General features: G+C 43.1%; 2 protein-coding genes and 2 non-coding genes across 5 annotated transcripts; all 4 read right to left on the reverse strand.

The window, feature by feature from the left end:
- Positions 1–286: 286 nt before the first annotated feature.
- Positions 287–13,828, reverse strand: xpo1a (exportin 1 (CRM1 homolog, yeast) a). Its single transcript, XM_010889293.5, has 25 exons — positions 13,232–13,828; positions 12,289–12,420; positions 11,853–11,954; positions 11,417–11,489; positions 11,170–11,231; positions 11,028–11,072; positions 10,185–10,366; positions 9,678–9,726; positions 9,445–9,564; positions 9,030–9,158; positions 8,664–8,822; positions 8,087–8,284; positions 7,601–7,739; positions 7,334–7,515; positions 6,929–7,085; positions 6,493–6,656; positions 6,030–6,164; positions 5,494–5,677; positions 5,107–5,213; positions 4,627–4,821; positions 3,994–4,162; positions 3,553–3,687; positions 3,156–3,312; positions 1,333–1,429; positions 287–1,182 (listed from the first exon to the last, which is right to left on the reverse strand). Exons 2-25 carry the CDS (start codon positions 12,412–12,414, stop codon positions 1,036–1,038), a joined length of 3,213 nt encoding a protein of 1,070 aa, XP_010887595.1. The 5' UTR covers positions 12,415–12,420; positions 13,232–13,828; the 3' UTR covers positions 287–1,035.
- LOC114839943 lies at positions 2,943–3,079 on the reverse strand. The gene has a single exon (XR_003782288.1). It is a non-coding gene; the product is annotated as a small nucleolar RNA SNORA5 (small nucleolar RNA).
- Positions 4,343–4,479, reverse strand: LOC114839942. Its single transcript, XR_003782287.2, has one exon. It is a non-coding gene; the product is annotated as a small nucleolar RNA SNORA5 (small nucleolar RNA).
- Positions 13,829–14,041: 213 nt separating the features above from the next.
- Positions 14,042–25,913, reverse strand: fam161a (FAM161 centrosomal protein A). 2 transcript variants are annotated; one of them, XM_029121926.2, is made up of 7 exons: positions 25,618–25,913; positions 22,526–22,794; positions 20,040–21,290; positions 19,569–19,736; positions 16,404–16,503; positions 15,490–15,647; positions 14,042–15,027 (listed from the first exon to the last, which is right to left on the reverse strand). In XM_029121926.2, the coding sequence occupies exons 1-7, from the start codon at positions 25,774–25,776 to the stop codon at positions 14,571–14,573; spliced, it is 2,562 nt and encodes an 853-aa protein (XP_028977759.2). In that variant the 5' UTR covers positions 25,777–25,913; the 3' UTR covers positions 14,042–14,570. The 2 variants fall into 2 exon arrangements, with proteins under 2 accessions (XP_028977759.2, XP_034149907.1); XM_034294016.1 differs by lacking the exon at positions 19,569–19,736.
- Positions 25,914–26,042: the final 129 nt, after the last annotated feature.

Raw genomic sequence — 26,042 nt, forward strand, 5'->3', positions numbered from 1 at the left:
GGGAAATTTAGTGCAGCGTTGTCATACCACCCATTTTCTAATGTATTTCCTTTTAGATTCTCATCTTTTTAGTTCCTATATTGTTCCTTTAACAATATAGCCTGTTGGTTCAGTTTCAAATGAACTAATTTAGTAGTTGGCTTGAATATATTTGATGATTGAACACTTTATATTGTTTTCCCCACCCCTCAATACCTAAGTAAATAAATCAAACAATTGTTTGTCACCAGTGGTAACATAATGGATCACTGTGATGTATCTAGATGCAAGTAAGTACAGAACACAGTTTTGTAAAAATAACCAACTTTATATTCCCATTGTACTAAGACAGCTTTACAAAATGGATGATATGCACAGAACCTCTCTTTGATTGAACATTCTCATCCAAATTTCAGAGCAGTCAGTTTTGGGTGCAAAACACAAGTCCGGACTCAAACGCAAAACTGATGACAAAACAAAAACAAAGGAAGCAGCATTTACGACCTTTGTCACATTCATCTGCAGGCCACACAGCTCCTCAGAAAAACACACATTTTCCTACTGAAGCATTTTCAGACACTACAGCATTTAAAGTAACCTTTGTGAGTGCACTTTCAGCCTATCTTACATATAAACAAATGTATTGGGGTGTGGGGGAATAGGAAGAGAGGCGGTTAAAAATAATCATTTCTTTCACCTTCATGCACATCTAAACTGAAAGGATGACCAATACCATAAAGCTGGAAATAGCAAGGGAAAAGGAGAAACTGTATTATTTCACAAACAACTGTATAAAACGCATCCATATCCAAAAAAAGGGAAGTAGCCCGGATCGGAGGCGCAATTCTCATTTACATATTGGCATTGATTTGGTCGACAAACAACCGAGTGCTGAGAGCACCTCCTGCCGCCGCATCTTCCTCCTCACAATGACTGACACACACACACGCACACGCACACACACACACACACAATTGACAAGAGGAGCTCCCAGCATTTTTTTTTTTCCTTCTTCAAAAACTGTACATGTTCTTGGGTGTGTTTGTTCTTATGTGCTCAGTCGCACATTTCCTCAGGGAGCTCATGGGGATTCAGAATGCCGGGGACGGACATTTGCAGCTTGTGTTTCTCCTCCTGGGCCTGCCGCAGTGATGTCTCCCGCTCCTCCAGAAACAAGTCTGTGGTGTCCTCACCGGCAAACTCCTGCAAGGTTTAGTGTGAGAACAACTGTAAGGTTAACAGTCCATTTAGTAGACTCAAGTGGTTTGACATATTCTCAGACTGATTAACACAAGGGCCCAAAAGTTAGTTGGCACCTTCACCTGTGTCTGTACAGACAAGTGACTGACCCACCTTGATTTGCACAAGGAAGTCCCTCAGGTGCTCCTTGAAGGCAGGGATGTCCTGGTTCAAGCTGAACAGGCCTGTTACAAACACCTTCACCTGAGCACTGGGATAAAAAGAGTCATCTTTATACTTACAGCAAGGGTTTCCAAACTGTGGGGCATGGGAATATAGGTCATTCGTTTATTTTATTTTGAAGAAACTAGTAAATTCACAAAGTGACATTTCTAAACAGGTTAGGGTATCAGCGGTTTTTCTCTTGACATGCGAGTTATCTGAACTCTAGTGTTCCACAAGGCGGTGTGCTGAGCCCCCTCCTGTACTCCCTCTTTACCCACGACTGCGCTTGTGTACACAGTTCCAACACCATTGTCAAGTTCGCAGACGACACCATGGTGGTAGGCCTGATCAGTGACAATGACAGCCTACAGGGAAGAGATCAAGCGCCTGGTGGCATGGTACGCTGATAACCTGTCCCTCAACGCAATGAAAACCAAGGAGTTGAGTGTGGATTATAGTGAGGGCTGCAGTCATGCCCCAGTTACAATTGATGGGACTGAGGGGGAGCCTGTGTCCAGCTTCAAATTCCTGGGTGTCCACATCTCTGAGGACCTCTCCTGGACCCTCAAAATCTCAGCCCTGGTGAAAAAGGTGCAGCAGTGCCTGTACTTTTTGAGGAGCCTGAAAAAGGCCTGCCTGTCGTCCAAGATCCATGTGATCTTTTACCGCTGCACAATCGAGAGCATTCTGACAAACTGCACCAGAGTGTGGTTTAGCGGTTGCTCCGTAGCTGACCGGAAGGCCCTGCAACGGGTGGTGAAAACTGCCCAGCACATCACTGGTGCCCAGCTCCCAGCCATCATAGACCTCTAGCACAATTGGTGTCTGAACAGGGATCATGAGATTATCAGGGACCCTTCACATCCATGCCACAAACTGCATGCCCCCCTACCATCAGGCAGGCAGTACAGGTTTTGTTGTTCCCACACCAGCAGGCTCAGGAACAGTTTCTTTCCATCTACTGTAACCCTGCATAAATCAGTGACCCAAAGAACTCTGTGACCCATCACTAACCATACCCCCCTGCCTCAGGGACCTTGTTGCACTACTCCCTTGTACTACTCTGACACTGCCTTGCAAAGACTGATAATGGAAGTGTCCAGTTGTTACAGGTACGTGTCTAACTCGGGAACCTCACTGCTGCTATCCCTGCATTTAGGTTGCACATACCACCTTTACCACCCACTCTTTTAATTTGCCTCGTTTGCACATCTAGAATGTCATTTAGAATTTGCCATTTGTACCCACAGAACCATTATCCCACTTGTAACATACATTATACTTAATATAATGTATTAAGTATAATAACTGCACTTCTGGTTAGCTGGTAACTGTACTTTGTTGTACTGTACTTGGAACTGTTCAATGACAAAGTTGAATCTAATCTTATCTCAGATCATGGAGAATAAATAAGAATTTGTCAGAAATTACAAGATCCAACAACTGTACTTAGTTGTTGTGAGTTAGGCCATTGGCTGTTGTAATGTTTGCGTTACTCGTCACACACACATACATTTGTAGAATTGCAGGAAATTTACAGGATCTTTAAATCAATGTATTATTGTTTTTAGTGTAAATGTATCCCCTGCAACCATGTGAAAGGGATGCGGGGCCCATGAACTAAATTGTTACTGTGGCAGCCATTTTGGCCAGTGAAGTCCATCGTAGAGGAAGCACTGAATTTGACAAGGCTGCAAAATCACTAATGTCTTTGTAGAATGGAGCATGTGTCAAATATGTAACTTTCCAGGCATGCTGAATGACCAACTTACTCTTGTAGATGGGGGAAGGCTGTTTTGAGCAGGTTGGCCACGTACTCCTGAACGTAGCCCTGGTTGTTTTGGCTAGCTGGGTTGAGGGCCGTGCTGATTTTACCCTCCTCCACCAGGTTAAACATGTATGCGAGAATGGAGGCATGCATGGTGAGACCTGGGGACATCAAGAACATCAAAACATTTTACTAATGGCTATATAGGTTTTCCAGAAAAAAAATTCTTTCTTTTGGTAATCTTACAATGGGATTTCTGGAAAACATTGCTGGAAAAACTAGACATTTCAGGTAATTTTGCCAATCCGCATTGACTTGACTTCTACCTATAAAATCACACAGAGGACATTAAAATGGAAATCATATGACAACTGCCAGCCATCACTCCACCACCCCCTCACCAGCTGTGTGCGAGGTATCTGTGACCACAGAGAAGATGTGCTGAAGGATGTCACAGAAGTATGTCTGGTAGAAGCTCTGCGCTGCAGCCTCTTCTTGGGCCACGTTCTGCAGCAGTGTGTAGAGAATCTGCAGACCTGGAAGAGAGACTGGTGTGAGGAATGGCTCCGTAATGACCGAGGAGAACAGAGGAGTATTACAAAAGGGTCCTACAGGAAAACTTTCCAAACTCAGAGTAAGTCCAGTCTTAGCCTGAAAAGAAACTCAATGACGATCCATTGAAAATGTTTTCCTGGTCCAAGACTACAAAAATTTAGATGTTTCTCTGCTTTTCACCATAGGAATTGGACTGGCTCATTCACCATCGTACACAGTGATAAACTTGTAATGGTCACATCATTTATAACTCTACAGGTAAGGCTAACAGATATGGCGGGTCATACCAGTGTCTGCGACGTTCCTCATGGTGTGTTTGAATGCCCAGATGATGGAGTCCAGGACCAGCTTGAACTGGGCTGGGGGAATGGACAGGAAGGCCGGGAAGCATTGCGAATTAACCGCTTGGAGGAGGTAGAAAAAATGGGTCCTATGCTCAGGGTATTCCTCAAAGTCCTGGAGTAGAGAAAAACATGGACAAAGTTTTTTTTTCAATGGGGAATAAAGACTGATAGGTTAGACTAGCCATAAGCAAGAGCAGCATGCAGTCAGACAGATGAAGAATTTGTTTGTAACAAATACAATTCCAGTAACCAATCTTGCAAAAGTTATTCCTATCGTACTGGATGGACTTAAAACTGTCTGCAGTACAAATTTATCCCCAACACCCATGCAAGAGGGATGCGGGGCCCATGAACTACATTGTTACTGTGGCAGCCATTTTGGCCAGTGAAGTCCATTGTAGAGGAAGCACTGAATTTGACAAGGCTGCAAAATAACACTGATGCCTTCTTGTGAACGATCCTTTGAATGATGGGTTGTCTCATCTGGCCCACTCAGGACAGCTTAGAACTGCAGAATGTTACTACATTGCTCTAATAGTAGTATATCGTATAGTGAAGGAAACATCTGTAACATACTTTGTTGATCATGTTCAAAGTGCACTCGAAGACTGCATCAAAGATCTTGGGGATTTCCCCGGTGATGTGTCCACCCAGTTTGTTGACGATGGTCGCCATGGTGCTGAGCACTTCGGGTTCTCTGGCGGCAGGAACGTTGCGTTGGTAGTCGATCAGCACTGCCTCAAGCAGGGGAGGGACAAAGTTCTCTCCAACCTGTAATACGGGAAAATGGTATTACAGAACTAGTTAACTTACATTCAATCTAATTTTAGAGCAAAGTTGAAGTAGTGGGAGACAAGGAAATCGTCAGTCCTAGACATTTACAGACCCCATCATTACGTTCAAGGGGCATGAATGGTTAAATAAGGTATTTTCAATCTGCTAGTGCCTCGGGCTAAGGTTGTATCTGAGTCCAAGCAGTTGAAGTTATCCTAGAGTATGTATTTGACCCCCTGGTTAAAAGTACTAGAGGTGGGCAGGGGTGATAGACAGGCTCACCATTTGCGGGTCGTTGGAGCGGCTGACCCAGCCAGAGATAAGCTTGAGGGTCTCTCTCTTCACTGTCCTCATACTCCGGATCAAGGGCTGCTTTGTCACCATCTCTCCTTGGAAAAACAATAGACACAGGCAGTTAGCATGATGATAATATGGGGTTTAGCACAGCGACAATGGGTTTAGCACATTAGCACGAGGGAGAGCTATTACTCAGCTAATACATCTCAAATGCTTCTAGGCGCACGGTCGTCGGTACGACGTCAGACAGTTTGGTGAACACACACTGAGGAACACAACAGACGTGCAACACAGTCAGACAGGGGAACACTCAGAGAAATGGTTCAGACAGTCAAGCCCACCAGCTGGTCCACACGCAGGCCCTGGTCTCACCGTTGGTCTGGATGGCCGAGGAGATGTTCTCACTCAGACACTTGTAAACGTTCAGCATGTCCAGGTAGATGCGTCCCAGCTGCACTACGAAGGGGTGGCCCACAGCCTTGCAGGCCCGCACATTGGTCTTCAGGATGCTACCCAGCTGACGCACCGTCTCCGCATCCTTCAGGATGTCCACGTTCTGACCAGGGGGAGGGGGCATTTCTCCAGTTCAACCAATTGCAATTAGCAAAATACAATCATTTAAAATCAATAAAATGAAAGGAATAAACAGTAGAGAAAAAGAAGCCCAAACATTTTGAATTCTACCACAGGAATTCAACCAATACCGGCACTGCAAGCTCCAGCTGCATCACGTGACCAGTGCCATGTCACTTTAGGTACGACATGTTGCTACTGAACGTGTCAGCATTGGTACAGTGACATCCCACATTTGTATACAGGTTGTTGAGGCACTGTGACGCGGGTGAACGGGTTACATCCATCCAACATGAAACTCAACAAAACCCTGATTAATGGGGGCGGGGGCTAACCTTGGTGGCCTGCTGGATGATGCTGTCCCACACCTGGTTAGGGAGCAGCATGTATTTCTCAATGAGGTGCTCCTGCACAGCTTGGTCTGTCTGGGCTCCGATCATGTAGCCCACCGCCTCGTAGAATGTGTGCACCTGAATGGGAGGACGAGAGATTGACATTTTCTTTATGGAACGGCGGTACGGTAATCAACAGCCGTGGGCTAACAAGTGGAATTCTAGCACAACTCCAGCGTGTCAACATTGCAGGTTCAACAGACGAGTTAAAATGAGACCATTTCTTGCCCTGAAGGTGGTAGACATACTAGCTGGAAACAGCCAGCTCAAAAAAAATTGTTGTTAGTTTGGGCTTGTCCTCAGAAACAGATTTAATGAGATTGTATTTTTATTTTTTTCGGTTTCTGAGAAGCAGACTTATTTCAGGTTGCAATACAGGTCAGGTGTGTGTATACTTGACATGTACCTGTTGTGGCTGCAGGTCGCAGATGATGGTATTAATGTTGTTTAAGATCTCGTCGATGAAGGGCATTACCTCGCCCACCTGAACCTGGACAAAATGCCTACGGCACTTCTGGGCGATTTTGATGAAGGTGTCACAAGCCATGTCCTGCACGCCGTCATGGGTCTCTGCAGGACAACAGGGAATTCACATTTGGTTTAATGTTAATAAAACAAAAACACCTGGCGTTGGGCCTCACCAAAACAGTTTAAAAGCAGAAAGAAAAGCAGAAAGAAAAGCAGTTTCTCATTCGTGTTGCAACTGTTTTGGTTCCTTCTAATGAAAATTTAACAAAACATTTTCTGCATATGCACACTGAGCTATCCACACAGGAAAAGTGAGAACTCTGTTTTCCTGAATCTATATTGAGGTAGACAAACCATGAATCAAAGTGGCTCACCGTGCATGAATTCAAAGAGCTTGTTGACGACTGTCTTGAGGAACTTCCAGTGGGCTCGGAGGAAGCGCGGGTACTGGCCCACAATGTACATGATGTTGGAGGCGATGATGGCCTTGTTGTCCTTGCCCCGCTTCTGCTCACAGAGACCCAGCAGGTCCTGGAGACACAGCGGGAAAACGACACAGAAGGTCAGTTATACATCAACATAACTCAGGGGACCATTCCATTTCCATTCATGCACCGACTGCTCTGGGTCCTGAACGCATGCTAGATGTGTTCAGGACCAGTATCACCATCCACAGGAAACTGTTTGAGGCCGTGCATTGTACTGTTTGAGACCATTGCTGAATGTGCGGGTGTGTGTGTTGCTTCGAGCGCATCTCACACATACGTAGTACCACGGACCTTGATGACGGTGACCAGGAAGCGCTTCTCGTCCTCCTCGTGCATGGCCCCGCTGATGGAACCGATGGCCCAGCACAGCGTGTTCAGGTTCCTCCAGGACCACTCAGTGCCGTTCACCTGGTTGTGCAGCTTCTCGGTCATGATGCGCTCCGTGTCTGCGTAGTCCAGATGGGTCAGGTAGACTGGGGAGAGGGGGAGTGATGGAGGTAGTGTCAGATTGTGTGGACTGTGTGGGTTTGTGTGTCTGGTCCACCGTTGTCAACTCACCCAGTGTCTCCCTCATGTTCTTGTAGAGGTTGATGGAGTCTGTGTCCTTCATGAACTCCCGGACCACCTCCCCCTGGTCGTTCTCCACCACCAGCACCTCCTCCGGCTTGGCCATGCGGCTCACCATCAACATGCGCACCTGTTACCGGGCAGAACACACACCAGAGAGGCAGTCAGTGGGAACCTTTAAGTATGAAGTTCTCGTCATCACAGAGGGACGTCATGTGGGCAAGTATAGGAAAAGCACACAGAAACTCGGGGGTGTATGGACTTTAATCAACAGTTTCTGCTTGAAGGAATTAAGGTAGGTCACCCTAGGATATTAAAAACAGACAACCTACCTAAATGTGTCCAGTAGAGAAAGACAAAATGTTTATCAACTTTTGTTAGAAGGAATGAATACACACCACAGGCTTTGTCGGGAGAAAATCCTTCGAAATAGGGCCTGTGTGAAAAATGTGTGGTTGTGTGTGTTTTTCAACCCACCTTGGATAGGACGGGCAGGTAGAGGTGCCGGCGTGGGGGCACGTCAAAGTGTTGACTCCCAGAGAGCAGGGGGGACGTGGAGGTAGAGAAGGGACTCTCCCTGTACAGCTCAGCAGCCAGGTGGTTCCAGTACTCCAGACAGATCTTGAAGATCTCTGTCTCCTCCACTTCAGACACCAGCAGCATGTAGTGCAGAGCCTGGAGGGGCAGACCGTATTCAACCAGAAATATATTATAGTCCTGTTTTCACCACGTCATCAATGAAGGGTTGTTATGGCACAGTTCAGTGATTGGGGGCCTGACAGTGGGGTGAGCAGTGAAGGACAGTGGGGTAAGCAGTGAAGGACAGTGGGGTAAGCAGTGAAGGACAGTGGGGTGAGCAGTGAAGGACAGTGGGGTAAGCAGTGAAGGACAGTGGGGTAAGCAGTGAAGGACAGTGGGGTAAGCAGTGAAGGACAGTGGGGTAAGCAGTGAAGGACAGTGGGGTAAGCAGTGAAGGACAGTGGGGTAAGCAGTGAAGGACAGTGGGGTAAGCAGTGGCCCTGTTGTTATTAATCAGTGTCAGCGGTGTTGTTACCTCCATGAGTGTCTCCCGGAGGTTGGGCCTCTTCTCCACCAGCTGTCCGTGCTCCTTGAGGAACGTGCACAGGAACAGGCTGAGGTTCTGGATGAAGTTCTGCTCGTCGTCCTTGCCGTTTGAGTAGGCCAGGCGGATATTTGTGTTCAGGGGGAGCATCTGGTGAAGGCAGAGAAATGCTTAGTCATGCAGTCATAGTAATGTTAAAAAAAAAGTTCCGTTCTTAGTGCTTCAAAACAGTTGTAATGACAGTGAAGTGAAGCGGCCAGCAGAGGTTGCTGAGTTCACATGGTGGTGTGTTAGTCCTGTTAGTGAGGATGGCAAGGGTAAAGAGGGTGAAAAAGGTGCCTGTGTGTGCGCGTGCACCTGTTTGAGCTGACACATGGTGAGGGTGAACAGGTTGACAAACTGCTCCTCGTACTGGTTGACGCTCACGCCGGCAATCTCTGTCAGGCATTTTAACGTCACATTGCGGAACATGGGCACGTTCAAAAACTGTGAACAACCAGAAGCAAACACGATCAGTCGCCGGGTTGGTGATCGATAGGCACGAAACGCAAGAAACCTGACTAAGTGGAGTTGTAGCATAATTGCCTTTTCTAGTTTCCACAAGTCAAAACGGCTACAAAAGAAATGACAATGCAGCCTGGAAGTAATAGACTAATTGTATTATAATTTCTACTTGTTTTTCTTTATTATGAAACAAGTCTTACAAATTAGGTTATTATTAATGTGGTCTGTCATTTGTTTTGCATGGGAACAGTCATTAGGGCTGAGTTACCTTGTAAACCAAAGTGCTGATCAGTTTGGTCTCAAATATGTACCCCAGGGGAATCCAGTTCAGGAACCGCAGGAGAGTCTCTAGTGTGGCATGGACCAGAGGGGCATTCTGGGAGTTTTCCTGTTGGAAAAAGGGGGTACTTAACAAGTGTTGGATTTTCAATAAGTGTGAATTTATTTTTCATTTAAGTGCTTATCAAAACAAGGCAATTGCTCCCTGAGGCATCAGCTTACCATAACAAACTGGCAGAGTTGGAATATTTGAGAGAATTCATTGCACATGCTGTTAAGACAAGGAAATCAAACATTACTAAATATATTTTACATTTTCCTTTAAATTATTTAGCTGAAAACCTTATCCAGAGCCACTTACAGTAGTTTCCGACCTAGCCCCCCGTGGGAATCTCACCCACTACCTCTGGTGTTACAAGCTCCATACTCTACCAACTTAGCTACATGGGACCTCATGTAGGTGCCCTAAATAGCATTTCAGTGTACAATTCAATCTCATCCATCTGCACCCACACTATCAAATGTAGATACCGTCAAACTGTTACATGTAGTTACCATGGAGACCAATCCTGAGGAAAACACACTAGCCCCAAAGCGATCTACTGTACAGCATTTCAAAGAGCCAAAACACAGAGGGCATAAATAAGCACCTTACAGTACTGTGGCCATGCTGCTGGATCCTGAGCGTGACGCCTAGTGAGACTTATGTAGAGGGGTAATGGAATGTACCTGTCCTTCAGGTGCTTGGCCTTGACCTGGGTCATCTGTCCACTGGAGAAGTCAAACACCTCCTCGCTGAGCAGCTTCAGGATGATCATGTTGTTCTGACATAGACTCTCGCTGGTGCGACTGGCTCCCACAATGTCACTGATAAAGGTGGGCCAGTGCTTGGGCCACTCCTGCTTCAGGATCTGCACAAGACACATTGAGATTGGTTAGATCTGGGCTATTTTTGCCGGACTCGCGTAAGCGGAGCCGGCCAAGAAGAGCGAATGTCTCTTACCGAGTGACTGACTTAATAGCGTAGTGGTTGAAAATGCGGACGGTCAAACAAGAGGTCGCGAGTTTGAATCTTGTCACAGTCATGAAATAGCTTTGACAGTGTAAAGTTCATCTTCAGTCTCGCTAGCAATTGCTCAATTCTTATGACTATTCCAAGTAGGAAGTTAGTAGATACTAGTAGGCCTATTACTGGCTATGATCTGTTAAAACAGCTAGTGGCAAAAGCCATTCGGTACATAGATGCTCTTTGTGGTGGAGGTAAACTTCATTGGAAACATTAGTGTAACACAATGCATAATGGCGTCCAGCAAAATATTCAAACTTGGAATGATGTTAATGTGTGACAAAATGATCTAATGTTGAGATGCTATACCGACACACAGCAAATATATAGCATTGTGGTGTAGTGGTTAAATACACAGCCACTCATGAGGGAGACCCACGTTTGAATCCAGTGAAAGCAACTATGTTCATCACTTCTAATTGTGGGCTGGCTGAACTAGACTTGCCTGGTTCCTTTTCTGGTTTTTAAATGCCATGTGAGATTAAGTATGTGGTTATTTTTTTTACCTGTACAAGAATCATGTTGAGTTTTGCAATGTACACTCCTTCTTTCTGAAAAGCACAAAAAGAAAAATGACATTAGGTCATCAACAAATCGGAATTGACACAGACATTGCTTTAGTGAAGATTTTCACTGGGATGACATTACCTCCACATTTGCTGCATCAGATGAGGTCTTGATTATCAGTCCCACCACATACTTCTTTATTCCTGAAACCACATTAAATGGTGCATGTCTCAGCATCTTAACATCACCAATGTTTTCCTCCATATAACCACAGCAATATAGCAACAGATCTAGCCCAACCATGCCGTTAACGCAACTTCACAGTTCAGTCCTACAGTTCCTCTTACGAAGTTGGCCCATTCCACAAAAAATTCCTGGCCAAAGTTACCTTCACATTGATTCCTGGGGAGAATCTTCCAGCGTGTTTTGATTACAGTTTCCAGAATCTGCAGTGCGTAGTACTGGAAAGAAAGAGGAAGAGGCCTAGATAATAAGGTAAGTTATGACTCAAAACTGTCAATATATCTTATAGCATAACATCTCTATTTCTCCATCTATGGATCTATAACCGCACACTATCCATGTTGCGTTATAGGAGAAGGACAAGATTCTCCCACTGGGAGAAGCAGATTGTCAGGGGTCCAGAACAAGATTCCATCTGATGAATTAGGTGATAACACTTATTTTTTCTTAAGAAAAAATTTTTATAATTTAAATGCTTGCAGGCTGTTTTTGATGCTGGAGTAGTTTGTTGCCAAACAGTGTCTATGGGTTTCCTCTGTGTAGGGGATGAAAGAACAAGAATGCACCATTTGCACACATACTTTAGTCTTCATGTTCTGAGAGAACTCCAGGATGGTGTCAACTCGTGTCCATGCATCTGGGTGATCCTTCAAGCTGGTCAGCACCTCCTGCGCCATCCGTTGCTGAGAAAGACCAATTAAGAGAAACTGTTTTCAGATCTGTTTTGCTTTAGAACACAACCTTTCTAATTCAAACAGCTTAAAGCTGTTCTAAATACACACAATAACTACTTTATGATTTAAATTAAGTCAACACACAGTAAACTTTTTGTGACATGAATTGTAAGTCATTTAGCAGACTCTGCTGTCCAGAATAACATACAGTAGTGAGTGACTACATCTAATTATGTTTGCCTTTGATGGGAAACAACCTCACAAGCTTTGCACTGAACCTACCATGCTCTACCAACTGAGTTACACAATACCAATATAACTTGTGTTGCTGAGGAACTCTCACCTGTGATCCAATGTCATAGTACATAGAGTTGACAACATTGTCCAGGAGATTAATGTCCAGTTTTTGACTGAAGTCGAGCAGCTGTCGGGCTGCATGATCCGCCAACATTGTCATATTTGCTGGCATAGATCCCTTGGAAAGGGGAGAAGGGAAACATGAGAACAATTTACAGAACGTAACCACAGACACACCTGGGGGAAAAAACTATCCAGAAGACCGAAATAAATGCCTGATAATTATTTGCGTCTGTGTCTACAAATCGTATTATAAGAATCTAGACGCCTCAGGGAACTAAGCAAACAACTATGTCATCTTTTGCGACATTACACTGGTATATATTGTTACACAGGGAAAATAGCGACACCATCTAGCTAAGACCACTTGGAAGAGGTACATGCATCCACCCCTCCCTCCATCCAGCAAAACATGAGTACAGCTACAGTCGCCGATAGTTCACTTGCTAACCAACGTGCTAGCTAGCTAACGTAACTAACTTTACTGTTTAACTTATGGCGAACCTATTTAGCGTTCACTAATGTTATTTACCTTAATTGTCTCCATTTTAATTAATTGACCACAAAGCTGACAGTTTTTCTAATTAGTTAGTTAACGTTGGCTAAAAGAGGTAGCTTGCCAGGAACTCGTTGTTAGCAGATATAGCTTAATGCAATATAAAAATGCAATTTAGCCATGCAAAAGTCTGAAAGAGAATTCATAAACCTCAAACCCAACTTTAGTACACTATTTAACAAATGCAATGTAATATAAATAATTTACACATACGTTAGTATCCAGGGGCAACTAGCTAGTACAGTAGTAGTAGCCAGCAAGTTATGCTACAAAAACAGTTAGCCAACATTAGCTATAATTGCATTACCCAATTCCATAGCTTGTTAGTAAACTAGTTGCACCATAAAAAAAGTTACGCTCCCACAGAACTTACCTTGTTTATTTAGACTGTCCCCTGTAGTGAAATAAGACTTTTTTGTTATTTTAGATCTATCTAGTCTGTCTGGTAGTTGTTAGGCTATTCTCATGCATGGCACATGTTACCGATCTGTTTGACATTCGCTAGCTAGCTTCCTGGCTAACTGGCAAAATGAGTGATGTCCTGCTATCAGTGATTACACGCCGAGCTGTACAATATATATCGGCGTTTCAGTAGAATAATTTGCCTAAAGCAATTCACCATAGAGCTAAACAATTGTATGTCTACGGACTAGTAAATTAGAATTGATTAAGTCGTTGACGGCTAGCTATAACGGTTGTGCTAACAAGTTAGCCTTCTAATGCACAAGTCAATTAAGACTTTGGTTCCCTATGCTAGCTGGCTAACAATTTACGGAGTCAAACGTATTACGTTATTCCGGTTCATAATCATAAAATAATCTTGAGTTTATTATTTGTTCTATTCATATATAATATTTGGTAGCAGGGCTGTGTAAGAGCGTGTAAGCCAGCTCTTCCTCTCATCTCATGCTTCAAACCCAAGACCGGTTGAAACCGGTTAAGACTGGGATATTCCATCTCGGTTTTTCGGCCCATGGCGCCGCGTAAAATTTGGACTATGTGCACGCCCTAGAGGTCTCCCATTGGTTTGTCAAAACCCTTCATAAGGGGTTGTCCTGTTATTTAACTGGCCAACGAAGCTATCAATCAAAACTAACATCCATAATGCTGCTGTATTAGCTGGTCGTTGAAGGGGTACGGATATATTTGTGGACGCAACACACCTTACACGTCCACACATATATACTTTGTAGGTAAGTGAGGCTTTATTGCAAAATGTTTATATAGCCTACAATAGAAGTTCTAGAATATACATGAAAAATATTCCATATAGTGAACATGAAATATGCAAGAAACAATCAATTAAGGAATGTTTGGAAAAAAGTATAACCAAGTACTGCAAAGGATATTCTACATCTCATAACAATGACATATCTAATTGTCAAAAGAAAATGTAAAACAAAAAAACTTAAGAAATTGTCACATTGTTTTGCATAGTAGGATATCTCAAGACAAAGTTACCTTAAACAAACAAATGAAATGCTACAGTGGTCTGTCTCTGACACTATTCATGTATAAAATAAAAATTCTGCAATTTAATTCACAAATTCAAAAGATGCATGTATACACATTTTTTGATAGTACTTTATATGCACATTAAGTAAAATCTATTACAGGTTGTTTTATTTACATGCCACTTTGTGACAGGATTATAAAAGCTTGCACACAACAAAAGCCATCTACCTGTAAAGAAAAAAAACTGCTTTGACATTTCAGTCATCCTCATCACTTTTCATATCAGCTATTGCTGTGCTTTCCCTGTCACTCTCAGAGTTCTGACTACTTTGGCTGTGATGGCTGATTCTGTAACTCAGGCTGCTCTGGCGCCTTTTAATAAGCTCACTGCACTCATTCCTTTCTTCATCCAGGGGCAAGTAATGCTCACTGGCGTCTGAGTAATGTTCATCGTCATCAGAGTAACGGCAGCTGTCATCTGTGTGGTTGTCATCTCCATCGTCTAAAGAACGCCCAGTGTCCACCCTCTCATATTGTGCTTCCTCATGGCGTCTGTCTTCGTCTTCCACGTTTTTATACTCACACTCATCCGTCTCATCCTCCTTCTGCTCATCTTCTAGTTCCTGATCAGCAGAGCTGTCTTCATAATCATCTTGGTAGTCATTCTGGAAGTCCTTCATGTAGTTTGCAGATGCATCAGTCTCTTCCTTATGACTGGGAAAACAAACAAAACAGTTCCAAATATCCATTCAAGATAAATAAATAAATTATATATATATATACATATACATATACATACATACATACATACATACATACATACATACATACATACATACATATACACACATAACAATAAATTAACACCAATTCCAAATTGTGTAGAAAAGGGATATATGGACAATATTAAATAAATATTAAATATAAGTGTAATAGTGCCTATGAATGGTCAATTAAAATATCCTAATGTACACTCAATGTGCATAATAAGACATCAGAGCATTTGAAGTGTTCATGTGATCAATATCAATAATATAGACCTCTATGCTGTACAGTTGATGAACTGAGCCTAACATGCATTTAAAATTGGAAACTGTATTTTCTTGGTAGAGTTGTCAAAGGCAAAATGTACAATGAATAATGAATATATAAACTATAGTCACTGAGTTGGTTAACCTTTGTGTGGAATCACTAGAGAAGGAGGTCCTGAAAGCAGCTTCTTGACCACCTGGATACTGGGACTTAGCCACTTGGCCACGGATGAAGTCTTCACTAAGTCCACACCCTCGCAGAGTGTCTGTGTAGCGTTTCTCTGCAGAGTGTTTGGCGTTCATCTTTCAACCAAACAAACAGATACAGTTGAATTATAGAATCCACAATGAACAGTGATAGCAAAATAGAATTAGTCAAATGTATTTATCATGCAAAAGCACAGATGTATTGTTTGAATAACTGATTTGAGGGAAGCCTCTTACAGCTACCGAAATGCAAGTACCCCTCAGCTCACATGTGCCAATGTCTGTATGTTGTCTGTGTGTCTGTTGACCATTTCAGGCTCACCTGTGCCAGTGTCTGTATGTTGTCTGTGTGTCTGTTGACCATTTCTGGCTCACCTGTGCCAGTGTCTGTATGTTGTCTGTGTGTCTGTTGACCATTTCAGGCTCACCTGTGCCAGTGTCTGTATGTTGTCTGTGTGTCTGTTGACCATTTCAGGCTCACCTGTGCCAGTGTCTGTAGGTTGTCTGTGTGTCTGTTGACCATTTCAGGCTCACCTGTGCCAGTGTCTGTAGGTTGTCTGTGTGTCTGTTGACCATTTCAGGCTCACCTGTGCCAGTGTCTGTAGGTTGTCTGTGTGTCTGTTGACCATTTCAGGCTCACCTGTGCCAGTGTCTGTAGGTTGTCTGTGTGTCTGTTGACCATTTCAGGCTCACCTGTGCCTGTGTCTGTATGTTGTCTGTGTGTCTGTTGATCATTTCAGGCTCACCTGTGCCAGTGTCTGTATGTTGTCTGTGTGTCTGTTGATCATTTCAGGCTCACCTGTGCCAGTGTCTGTAGGTTGTATGTGTGTCTGTTGACCATTTTAGGCTCACCTGTGCAACCTGTTCCAACAGCAGAGGCCTCTCCTTAACTCTCTCCTTAATCTCTCTCATTTCATCCTGGTACTCCTTCCTGCGCTGAAGGTCCTGCTTCCTGATTTAAACACACAGGCAATCTTTCACCATTAGTTCCATCATATAAAAAATGTGTTTAAGGAAACAGAACAAAAACGATACCTGAATGTTGTCTAAGAAAAACAATATAATTAACAAAATGGTCCCACTGTTAAAAGAAAACAAACCCTGAGGACCGCAAAATAAATTGCAGTTACGCAAAAAGGATATCCCCACAATAGTAATTATTAAATGGCATGTAGGCTGAAATTAGGATTTCAACATATCTTTCAAAAGAATATTGTAGACACAATACAGACTACTGAGGCAATGTTAAGTTCAATATGTTTTAATAGTGTTATTTAACAGTGATGCTATCCACATATAAAGACACAGATAAACTGTTCGGGGGTTGTGGAGTAGATTTTTATACTAGCCTCAGATTGCTTAGGTTTCCTAAGCGTGACTACCGGGCAAAGGTTTTGTTGCGAATAGTCAACTGGGGTGCAAAAGACGCATGGAGAAGAAAAGACACAAATTAACTGGAAAAGACTTGAGAAGAATTAAAACGTGAAGCTATCAGGAACCCATTATCCTCCAGTGCCACCATATTCCAGAACTGCAACCTACCTGGAGTGTCCAGAAGTACAAGGTGTCAAATGCTTAGAGACATGGTCAAGGTCAAGAAGGCTGAAACACAACCACCACTGAATAAGATTTGAAATGTACTGTATAGATTGGAAAAGGAAATACCTGAAGACAGATTTTCCAAAGGTTTTATGGACAGATTAAATGAGAGTGACTCTTGATGGGCCTGTGGCTGGATCACTAATGGACACAAGACACCACTTCAGTCAGGCGCCAGCCAGGTGCAGAAGGGGTACTGGTATGGGCTGCTATGATTAAGGATGAGGTAGGTGGACCTTTTCGAGTTGAAGATGGACTGAAATTCAACTCCCAAACCTACTGCCAGTTTCTGGAAGATACTTTCTTCAAGCAGTGGTACAGGAAGAAGTCCTCAGCATTCAAGACGGCCATGATCTTCATGCAGGACAGTGCTCCATCACATGCATCAATGTACTCAACTGCTTGGCTAGCAAGCAAGGGCCTCAAAGATGCCAGAATAATGACCTGGACCCCTTCCTCACCTGACTTAAATCCTATTTAGAATTTGTGGGGCCTTCTCAAATGTGAGATTTACAGTCAGGGAAGACAATACACCTCTTTGAACAGCATTTGGGAGGCCAAGGTTGCTGCTTCAGCGAATGTTGATCGTGAACATATCAAGAAACTGACAGACTCCATGGATGGAGGGCTCATGGTACAGTAGGGAGAACAAATATTTGATACACTGCCGATTTTGCAGGTTTTCCCACTTACAAAGCATGTAGAAGTCTGTAATTTTTATCATAGGTACTCTTCAGCTGTGAGTGACGGAATCTAAAAAACAAATCCAGAGAAATCACATAGTATGATTTTTAAGTAATTAATTTGCATTTTATTGCATGACATAAGTATTTGATACTTAATATTTGGTACAGAAACCTTTGTTTGCAATTACAGAGATCACATGTTTCCTGTAGTTCTTGACCAGGTTTGCACACACTGCAGCAGGAATTTTGGCCCACTCCTCCATACAGACCTTCTCCAGATCCTTCAGGTTTCAGGGCTGTCGCTGGGCATTACAGACTTTCAGCTCCCTCCAAAAATGTTCTATTGGGTTCAGGTCTGGAGACTGGCTAGGCCACTACAGGACCTTGAGATGCTTCTTACGGAGCCACTCCTTAGTTACCCTGGCTGTGCGTTTCGGGTCGTTGTCATGCTGGAAGACCCAGCCACGACCCATCTTCAATGATCTTACTGAGGGAAGGAGGTTGTTGGCCAAGATCTCGCGATCCTTCCTCATGATCATTGATGCCCCACGAGGTGAGATCTTGCATGGAGCCCCAGACCGAGGGAGATTGACCGTCATCTTGAACTTCTTCAATTTTCTAATAATTGCGCCAACAGTTGTTGCGTTCTCACCAAGCTGCTTGCCTATTGTCCTGTAGCCCATCCCAGCCTTGTGCAGGTCTACAATTTTATCCCTGATGTCCTTCCACAGCTCTCTGGTCTTGGCCATTGTGGAGAGGTTGGAGACTGTTTGATTGAGTGTGTCGACAGGTGAATTTTATACAGGTAACGAGTTCAAACAGGTGCAGTTAATACAGGTAATGAGTGGAGAACAGGAGGGCTTCTTAAAGAAAAACTAACAGGTCTGTGAGAGCTGGATTTCTTACTGGTTGGTAGGTGATCAAATACTTATGTTATGCAATAAAATGCAAATTCAGATTTTCAGGATTTTTGTTTAAGATTCCGTCTCTCACATTTGAAGTGTACCTATGATAAAAATTACAGACCTCTACATGCTTTGTAAGTGGGAAAACCTGCAAAATCGGCAGTGTATCAAATACTTGTTCTCCCCACAGTATATAGACATCTTTAAAAAGGCATAGTTACATTCACTAAGTTCTCTGAAAATATGTTTGCTTGAGTCTTGGGCTGATGTTTACTGTGAGTGCTCATTTTCGCCTTTCAAATCCTAAAGAATAAAAGGCCCTTGATCAATGTTCCAAACCTAAGACACTGCATGAATAGCGTTTCTGGAAATAATGAGTGTTTACGGTTCTTGTAAAGAGCACCTGTCTCATGGAAACGATTGTCAACACACCTGGGGTGTCTCCCCACTGTAGTTATTGAAAAGAAGGGTGGTTATATTGGTCACTGAATATTTTTGAAAGGACAAACACATTTATTGATTGCCATTTTGTTACTTATTTGTTATACGTGAGTTGGGAGATTTTTTTTTTTTATTAGTTACCAAATAATTCTGCACACCATTTTTTGCCTAATAATTCTGCCCTCATATGTATTCCCCTGAGAAAGATCAAAACTCAATTTTCCTTTGTTAAACATTCAGGTTTGAGGTTCAATTATATTTTGAATTGACTGAGAGCTTTGTGTTTGTTCAACAATAAAATAAATCTTGAGGAATACGATTTGCCTAATAATTGTGCATGCAGTGTAGAAGTATAATTGCCATGTTACTGGTTTCTTTATGGGTACCTGAACTGCTTGAGTTTGGCCTGGTTGGTCTTGGAAAGGGGCATATGAGCATCGTTGGCCTGGGCCCGCTTGGCAACCTCCTTCGCAAGCTCCTTCTCTCTCTGCTTCTGTCTCTCTTTCCATCTCTCCTCCTGTTCCTCTGCCTTTTTCCTCATCTCAAGCACCTTTCTACTCGAGGACACAAGGTGGTCATCAATGTCAGGAAAGTATGCAAGGAAGAAGTTTGTCAAAAGGGAAGATGCAGGCCAAGGGTACTACCAGCAACTAGACGGGTATAAATGTGTCTAAGGTTTGGCATGGTGTTGTGTGGAGGCAGGGAGTTTTTGGAGGTCCACAGGATAGGAAGTCCACAAGGTTCAACAGACAAGGGTTTCAGCTCTCAGGGCAATGAACTATATAACACAGAATTCAGCAGCTCGTACTAACTCGTCTAAAAAGGGTACGCTCCTCGCTATTCTATGTGGGCAGTACCTCACAGCCTCTTGGCGTTTTTTGGTGGCGTCTGTGATTTTGGTGGGCAGCTGTTCCAGACTGCCTGACAGGGAAGAGCAAAGGCTTGAATTGGGTGAGCGCACAGGTACAACTGTGCTGACGTAGGGCCATCGTTTGGCCCGGGGGCTCATCTCCTCCTTCTTTATGTCAGCCAGGATGCGTTCACGGTGTGAGGGAATCTGTGACGTCCGGAGCTGAAATGGCTCACACGTCGTCACGGGTTTCACGTCGCGACGGCTCTCCAACTGCTTCTTGAACCTTCTGTAGCTGGAGTCAAAGTCAGGGACTTCTGGATTAATTTTAGGCCTGTAGGGGGTGCTACTGTCCTCCTCTGATCCAGCGGTGTCCCCCCTGGCTTCACCCTTGGTCCCCTGGCGTTCGCTGAGGCGGCGTGCCAGCATGCTGGGCGGCATCGAGGCACTGTGGAGTAGCTCCTGTGCCCTCATCTGCATCTTAATGGCCCGGTACAGCTGCTCCTCTTTCAGTTGCTCGCCCGATGCTGCATCATACACCGCCTTGGGCACGGGTTTGGCCCTAAATGGTCGTACTCTGTCTTGGCTGATTGGGAGCAGGTTGCGGAGTTGCTCCTCTCTCCGCGCCTTCTTCAGACGCTCACGCTCTAAGAAGCTGAAGGGCTGCTGGATGGAGAGCAGACGCTGTTGCTCTCGCTCGCGCATGGACCGTCGCCTCTCCTCATCACGTTCATGAAGCTCCTCGTAGAGGGGCAGGCGCACATGGGCGGGCACGGGGCTGGCACGGAATTTCCGCTGGCATTCAGTAAGCTCCTCCAACTGCTTCCGCAGGGCAGCGTTCTCCAGCTCAATTTCTGAGCGCGTCTTGACACCTTTCTGACGTTTCTGGTTCTCCCGCACGGTCATGTGGAATGGCCTAGGGATGGTCACCCTGGGTTTCCAGAGTGCTTGTTCAACATCTTTTCGTCCTTGTCTATGGCCCTTACCCTTGACGCCTTTCTTGAGGCCCTTTTGGCCCCCTGGGAGGCTCTGGAGGGAGGATGTGGATGGGTGGCGCTGACCAGGAGACAGCTTGAAGTCCTGCCACATATTCTTGATGTGCTCTTTGGGAGAGGACTGCAGACCCTTCTCCACATCGTTGTTGATGGCAACTTCCTCGTCGGATGTGTCTGAGAGCCCCAAGCCCCTTCGGAGCTCCAGAGCTGAGTGAGCCTTCCTCAGACTCCGAACGGGCATAGGGCTGATCTTCAAGTATGACCTAGTGAACAAACAACAGTGATTTTGCACCGTTAGCACAGTCACTGTCACTGACCCACGTAAACCACATAAGAGACCAAAGTCCCAAATAATAGGCATAAAGGACACAACAAATAAACAGTTTCACGGTACAGGATTTCTGATGGTCAAAAAGGGAGGAAGCGTGAGGTCAAAAGGCTTAGCAGCCTGGACAGAGATCCTTTGATCACTGAATTACTCTCTGTGACTGGCCCCCTCCCTCTCCCCGAGGTAGATAGGACAGTGCACATCACAAAGAGATCGAATTAAGAAGCCCTAAGGAAGGGCACATACTCCATTGTAACAACAGACTTCCAAAGACATCCACCGCTTCTACAACCTATCATCAATCCAGAGAACATGACATTGAGCTAGACAGTAATAAACATAGGGTGCATTTTCTCCACCGAATGAGGCACACAATCCATTGTCAGTAATACATAGTAAATAGCAAGGCTGCTGGTCCTGATGGCGTCCCCGGGCGTGTGCTCAGAGCATGTGCGAAAGACTAGTTCTGGCCCACCTTAAGTCCTGCCTCCCCCTAACACTGGATCCCTACCAGTTTGCCTACCAGTCGAACAGGTCCACAGCATTACACTCTGCCCTGGTCCACCTGGACAAAACCAACACTTATGTGAGAATGCAATTCATAGACTTCAGCTCAGTATTCAACATGGTCATCCACTCTAGGCTCAATTGCACATCTAGAATGCCCTTGCACATCTAGAATGTCCTTGCACATCTAGAATGCCCTTGCACATTTAGAATTGCCATTTGTACCCGCACTATTATCCCACTTGTAACATACACTATACTTAATACTTTTAAAAATGTGTATAAACTTTTAATGTTATGCCCTCCTCTATTTGCCTTAATTGCACATTTAGTATTGCCATTTGTACTGCATTTGCATCATTGCACATCTACAAAATCCACTTGAATTATGCATATACTTAATACTCATAAATGTTTTGCCCTCTTTTATTTGCACTTCTGGTTAGATGCAAACTGCGTTTCATTGTACTGCACATGTACTTGTTCACTGACAATAAAGTTGAATCTAATCTAAATCTAATATTGCTGAGATAGTAAAAAAACTTTTTTTTCAATCTAATGTTTGTGTCCGTAGTAAACAGAAAGGTGCAAAAGTTATGTCTTTAAGTTATCGAAATTAAAAGGCAACATTTGCAACACTACCAGGCAAGATCAACAACCCACCTGTGTTCCTGTGAGCCCTGCACTTTGTCCGAGGTTAGAGTGCCTTTGTGCTCAAGCTTCTTGCGGTACATCCCCTCCAGTTCGGCCATGGTGCGAAGGTGGGTCATCTTCAGCTCTTCCAACTTGCGGTAGTACTCCTCATTGGAGAAGTAGAACTCGCGCAGGTCAATGTGATCCCCCGTCACACGGTAATCTTTGATCATCAGGGGGCTGCCCTTCTCTAGACATTCCACGCCACCAAACTCAGAACCTGAGTCATCATACTCCAGCTGAAAAGTGAAATGAAAAAGTAATTGGAAAGTTTTTTTAACCATTTAATGGTTATTTACAGGGTCCTACGGTGGTCCAGTGGTCTAAGCCATTGCCTGCAGGGCACATATACTGCTGCAACAAGGGTTCGATTCCCATCTACTGCCATTTCAGCAAACTATCTTTCCCACTGATTGTGAATCATATATCTGTGTTTCCTAGAAATAATACATGGTGCCTTACAAGGACATTATCAATCTGTTAGCTATGCAAAAAAAGTGTACAGTATCTAGAATTGGATGGTGGCTGTAAGGACAAAATAATTTTATAGATGTTGATGGAATTGATCGCTCCCCATCTCCATTTTTTTGTCTGAAAAATGGCAAAGCTTCAAATTAGAATATCAACAAAAATATTAGTCAGACCAGGGTAAATTTGGTTTTATATTTGATATTCTGAGTTGGTTAGTCAATAGCTCTTCCACGAAACGTCTTACAAAGACAACAGTGATATGTAATATAGCAAGATACACCCTTTGGCTTATTTGTTTCATTGTGTTTTCAAACAACAATTTTACCTTAAATTTAATGGAAGGTTGTCACGTAGTTGAGGCTAAAGGATCACCTTAAAATGCAACCAGCATTTTTAGAGATTTCATTTCCATTGTGCCAACTTCCATTTTTTCCACCACACTTAAATTATAAAAGGTTACACAGCTCCGGAAAAAATTAAGAGAACACTGCACCTTTTTCTTTCTTTTCCAAAAAAGTTGAAAAGGAAGGTTTTGAGTGAGGAACAGAAGGGTTAAAATTAAGAGACCACTGCAAATTGAATGCTTCTGTTCCTCACTCAAAACTTTATTTTTAAACTTTTCTGCAAAGGAAAGAAAAAGGTGCAGTGGTCTCTTAATTTTTTATGGAGCTGCATTTTGTACAAATAAAAGGTCAAACAAAATAGATTAAGCCTACAATAGTTTACAGGTAATAATACTATCCAAAATCAAAAAACATTTTGTCACTGATCTTCCTTGTCCAAAGAAAACCCATTATAATTGCTATTTTTCATTTTACCTGCTGTTTCTAATAGCTTAAAATCTATATGAGCTAGTTATCTACAGAAACTTTCTTTATACCCAATTATTTATCTTTATTTGTGAACAAATGTTTGCCTTATAACATCTCTTAAAATATTAAATAGGTTCCTATCCAGACATATTCCTCTAAAACACTTACATTTCCATACAACAATTTTTGTATAGCTGACTGTCCATATGAGATAGAGATCTGCAAACAAGTGTGGTGTGTACCTCTCCTCTCAAAGGAAAACTTAAAATATTTCTATAATTTCATCTCTGTATTTTTTTCAATTGTCTTATTCCAGCTCTGGTACTCAATTCATTCATTTACATTTTAATAGCTTCATATATTGATGGCAGATATTAAAATGTTAATGCAACCTCTAAATCCAACCTCTAAAACCACAATTTTGGTCACTGAACATTATTAGAATAAACCGATTAGATTTTTCTATTTTCAATTTTACTGATTTTAAAATACTTTATCCTTTTACACAACAATTTTTAATAGATCACTATCCATATGAGCAAGAGAAATAGTAAAAGCCGTTGTTTGTTAGTTACTTTATCTCTAATCTCAAAAGTTTACATATTTATTCCCAAATTATTTACAATTATTAGTAAATATTTAGCCTATTGCCGGTCTGTCATTTAGTTTTTTAATGCGACATTTTGTGCGAGAGCTACTGACGAGCAAACTCCTGATATCAAACATAAAATAAATCTATACCGCGGTGATATTTTCCCTCGATTGACGTGCTCAATCCGGCGTAGTACGTCTCGAACATGCTGGTGTAAATTGAATCGCTATGGAATGTATGAAAACTAAAGATAAGTCTATATTGCGTTTCATTCTCTCTCGTAATGTAAATAAGCCCTAAAATGTTTGTAACAATATGAGATGGCTACTCGAAGCCTAATCTCATTATCCCCAGCTCTGTTGGTTTGGATGACCTGGCCATACCGCAATGTACTGAAGGTGGATGACTGTGAAGTGTGTTTATCAGTCATAGGGTACTAGCAGTTTTGCCTCCAAACATTTTCCACCTCTAATGTACTTTTTATGAATGGAGATCAAATCATACATTTACAAATATTAAAAACATTAACGACCACCTGAACCCCATACAAATATGATAATTTCCTTGAGAAAAACAGGTAAAATTCAATCATGTTATCCAAAGGAAATTAAGCATTGACAATTACTGGTGGCGTGACGTCAGTTTAATCTGGCGATAGAAGCCAAAAATAGGACAGCCACAAATTATGCGGGTCAAGTCTCCACCCACACAGGTGGGTTGACCTGAAAACAAAGTCTAAGTGGATGCAGTAACGATCTTTTACGAGAATGCGCAGGCGTATGTGATATACTTCGACATTCCGAACCTTCCCCACCTTCAAAACACGCTGGATATTAAATATATTTGCCTAATTCATGGGAATCCACACTTCAATTGACACCTCCGCCCAGTGACATAGGCTTACAATAATACAAAAATATAAGAAATTCAATATCGTGTATTAATGTAGAACAAAAACGATACCTATTATGAAAAGACAAAACATGAATATGAAGTAGGCTAAATGGTATTCCTATCCTGTGCAATAAGAGTTCAATTTCTCTCCGGATTGGATTGTGGGACATCCTGGCGATGTTGGCTTCTTTCCCGTTATATTAATTGGTTTTCTATCCATAATACAACACTTTTTTTCTCCAGACTTCTTAGCTCATCATACAAATACAACACCAAACAGCCAGAGAACGTACCTCTTTCTCATAGTCTCGATTGTCGACATGAGCAGCTGCTGATGAATATGGAATGGTACGCTCCCTTTCATACAGCGCCAAAGGAGCCTTGGTATGTGGGTCTACCGGCGTTTTCAAGCAAGAGGTAACCAAGACGTTTGTGCGATGCGCGTTTGCCATAGCTTCCCTGTTCTTCTTGCTAAACGATTCGATTAGTCAAATCAACTAGCGATGCTACAACTACTTGAGAAACGCAAGCAATAGCACAGCAGGTGCTCTCCTGAGCAACCGCTACGCATCTTGTGGTTGTGAAGGAAGTGACCATTTCCGGAAGTGAGTAGGTAACGGACCAACATTGACCAACATGGCTACCGAGTTTTAACATGCAAAGCGTATGGTGGAAGTACTGGCGATCAGCTAGAACTTATGACTATATAATAAATTAA

This window comes from Esox lucius, chromosome 9 (assembly GCF_011004845.1).
Source record: "Esox lucius isolate fEsoLuc1 chromosome 9, fEsoLuc1.pri, whole genome shotgun sequence".
Classification (NCBI taxonomy): domain Eukaryota; kingdom Metazoa; phylum Chordata; class Actinopteri; order Esociformes; family Esocidae; genus Esox; species Esox lucius.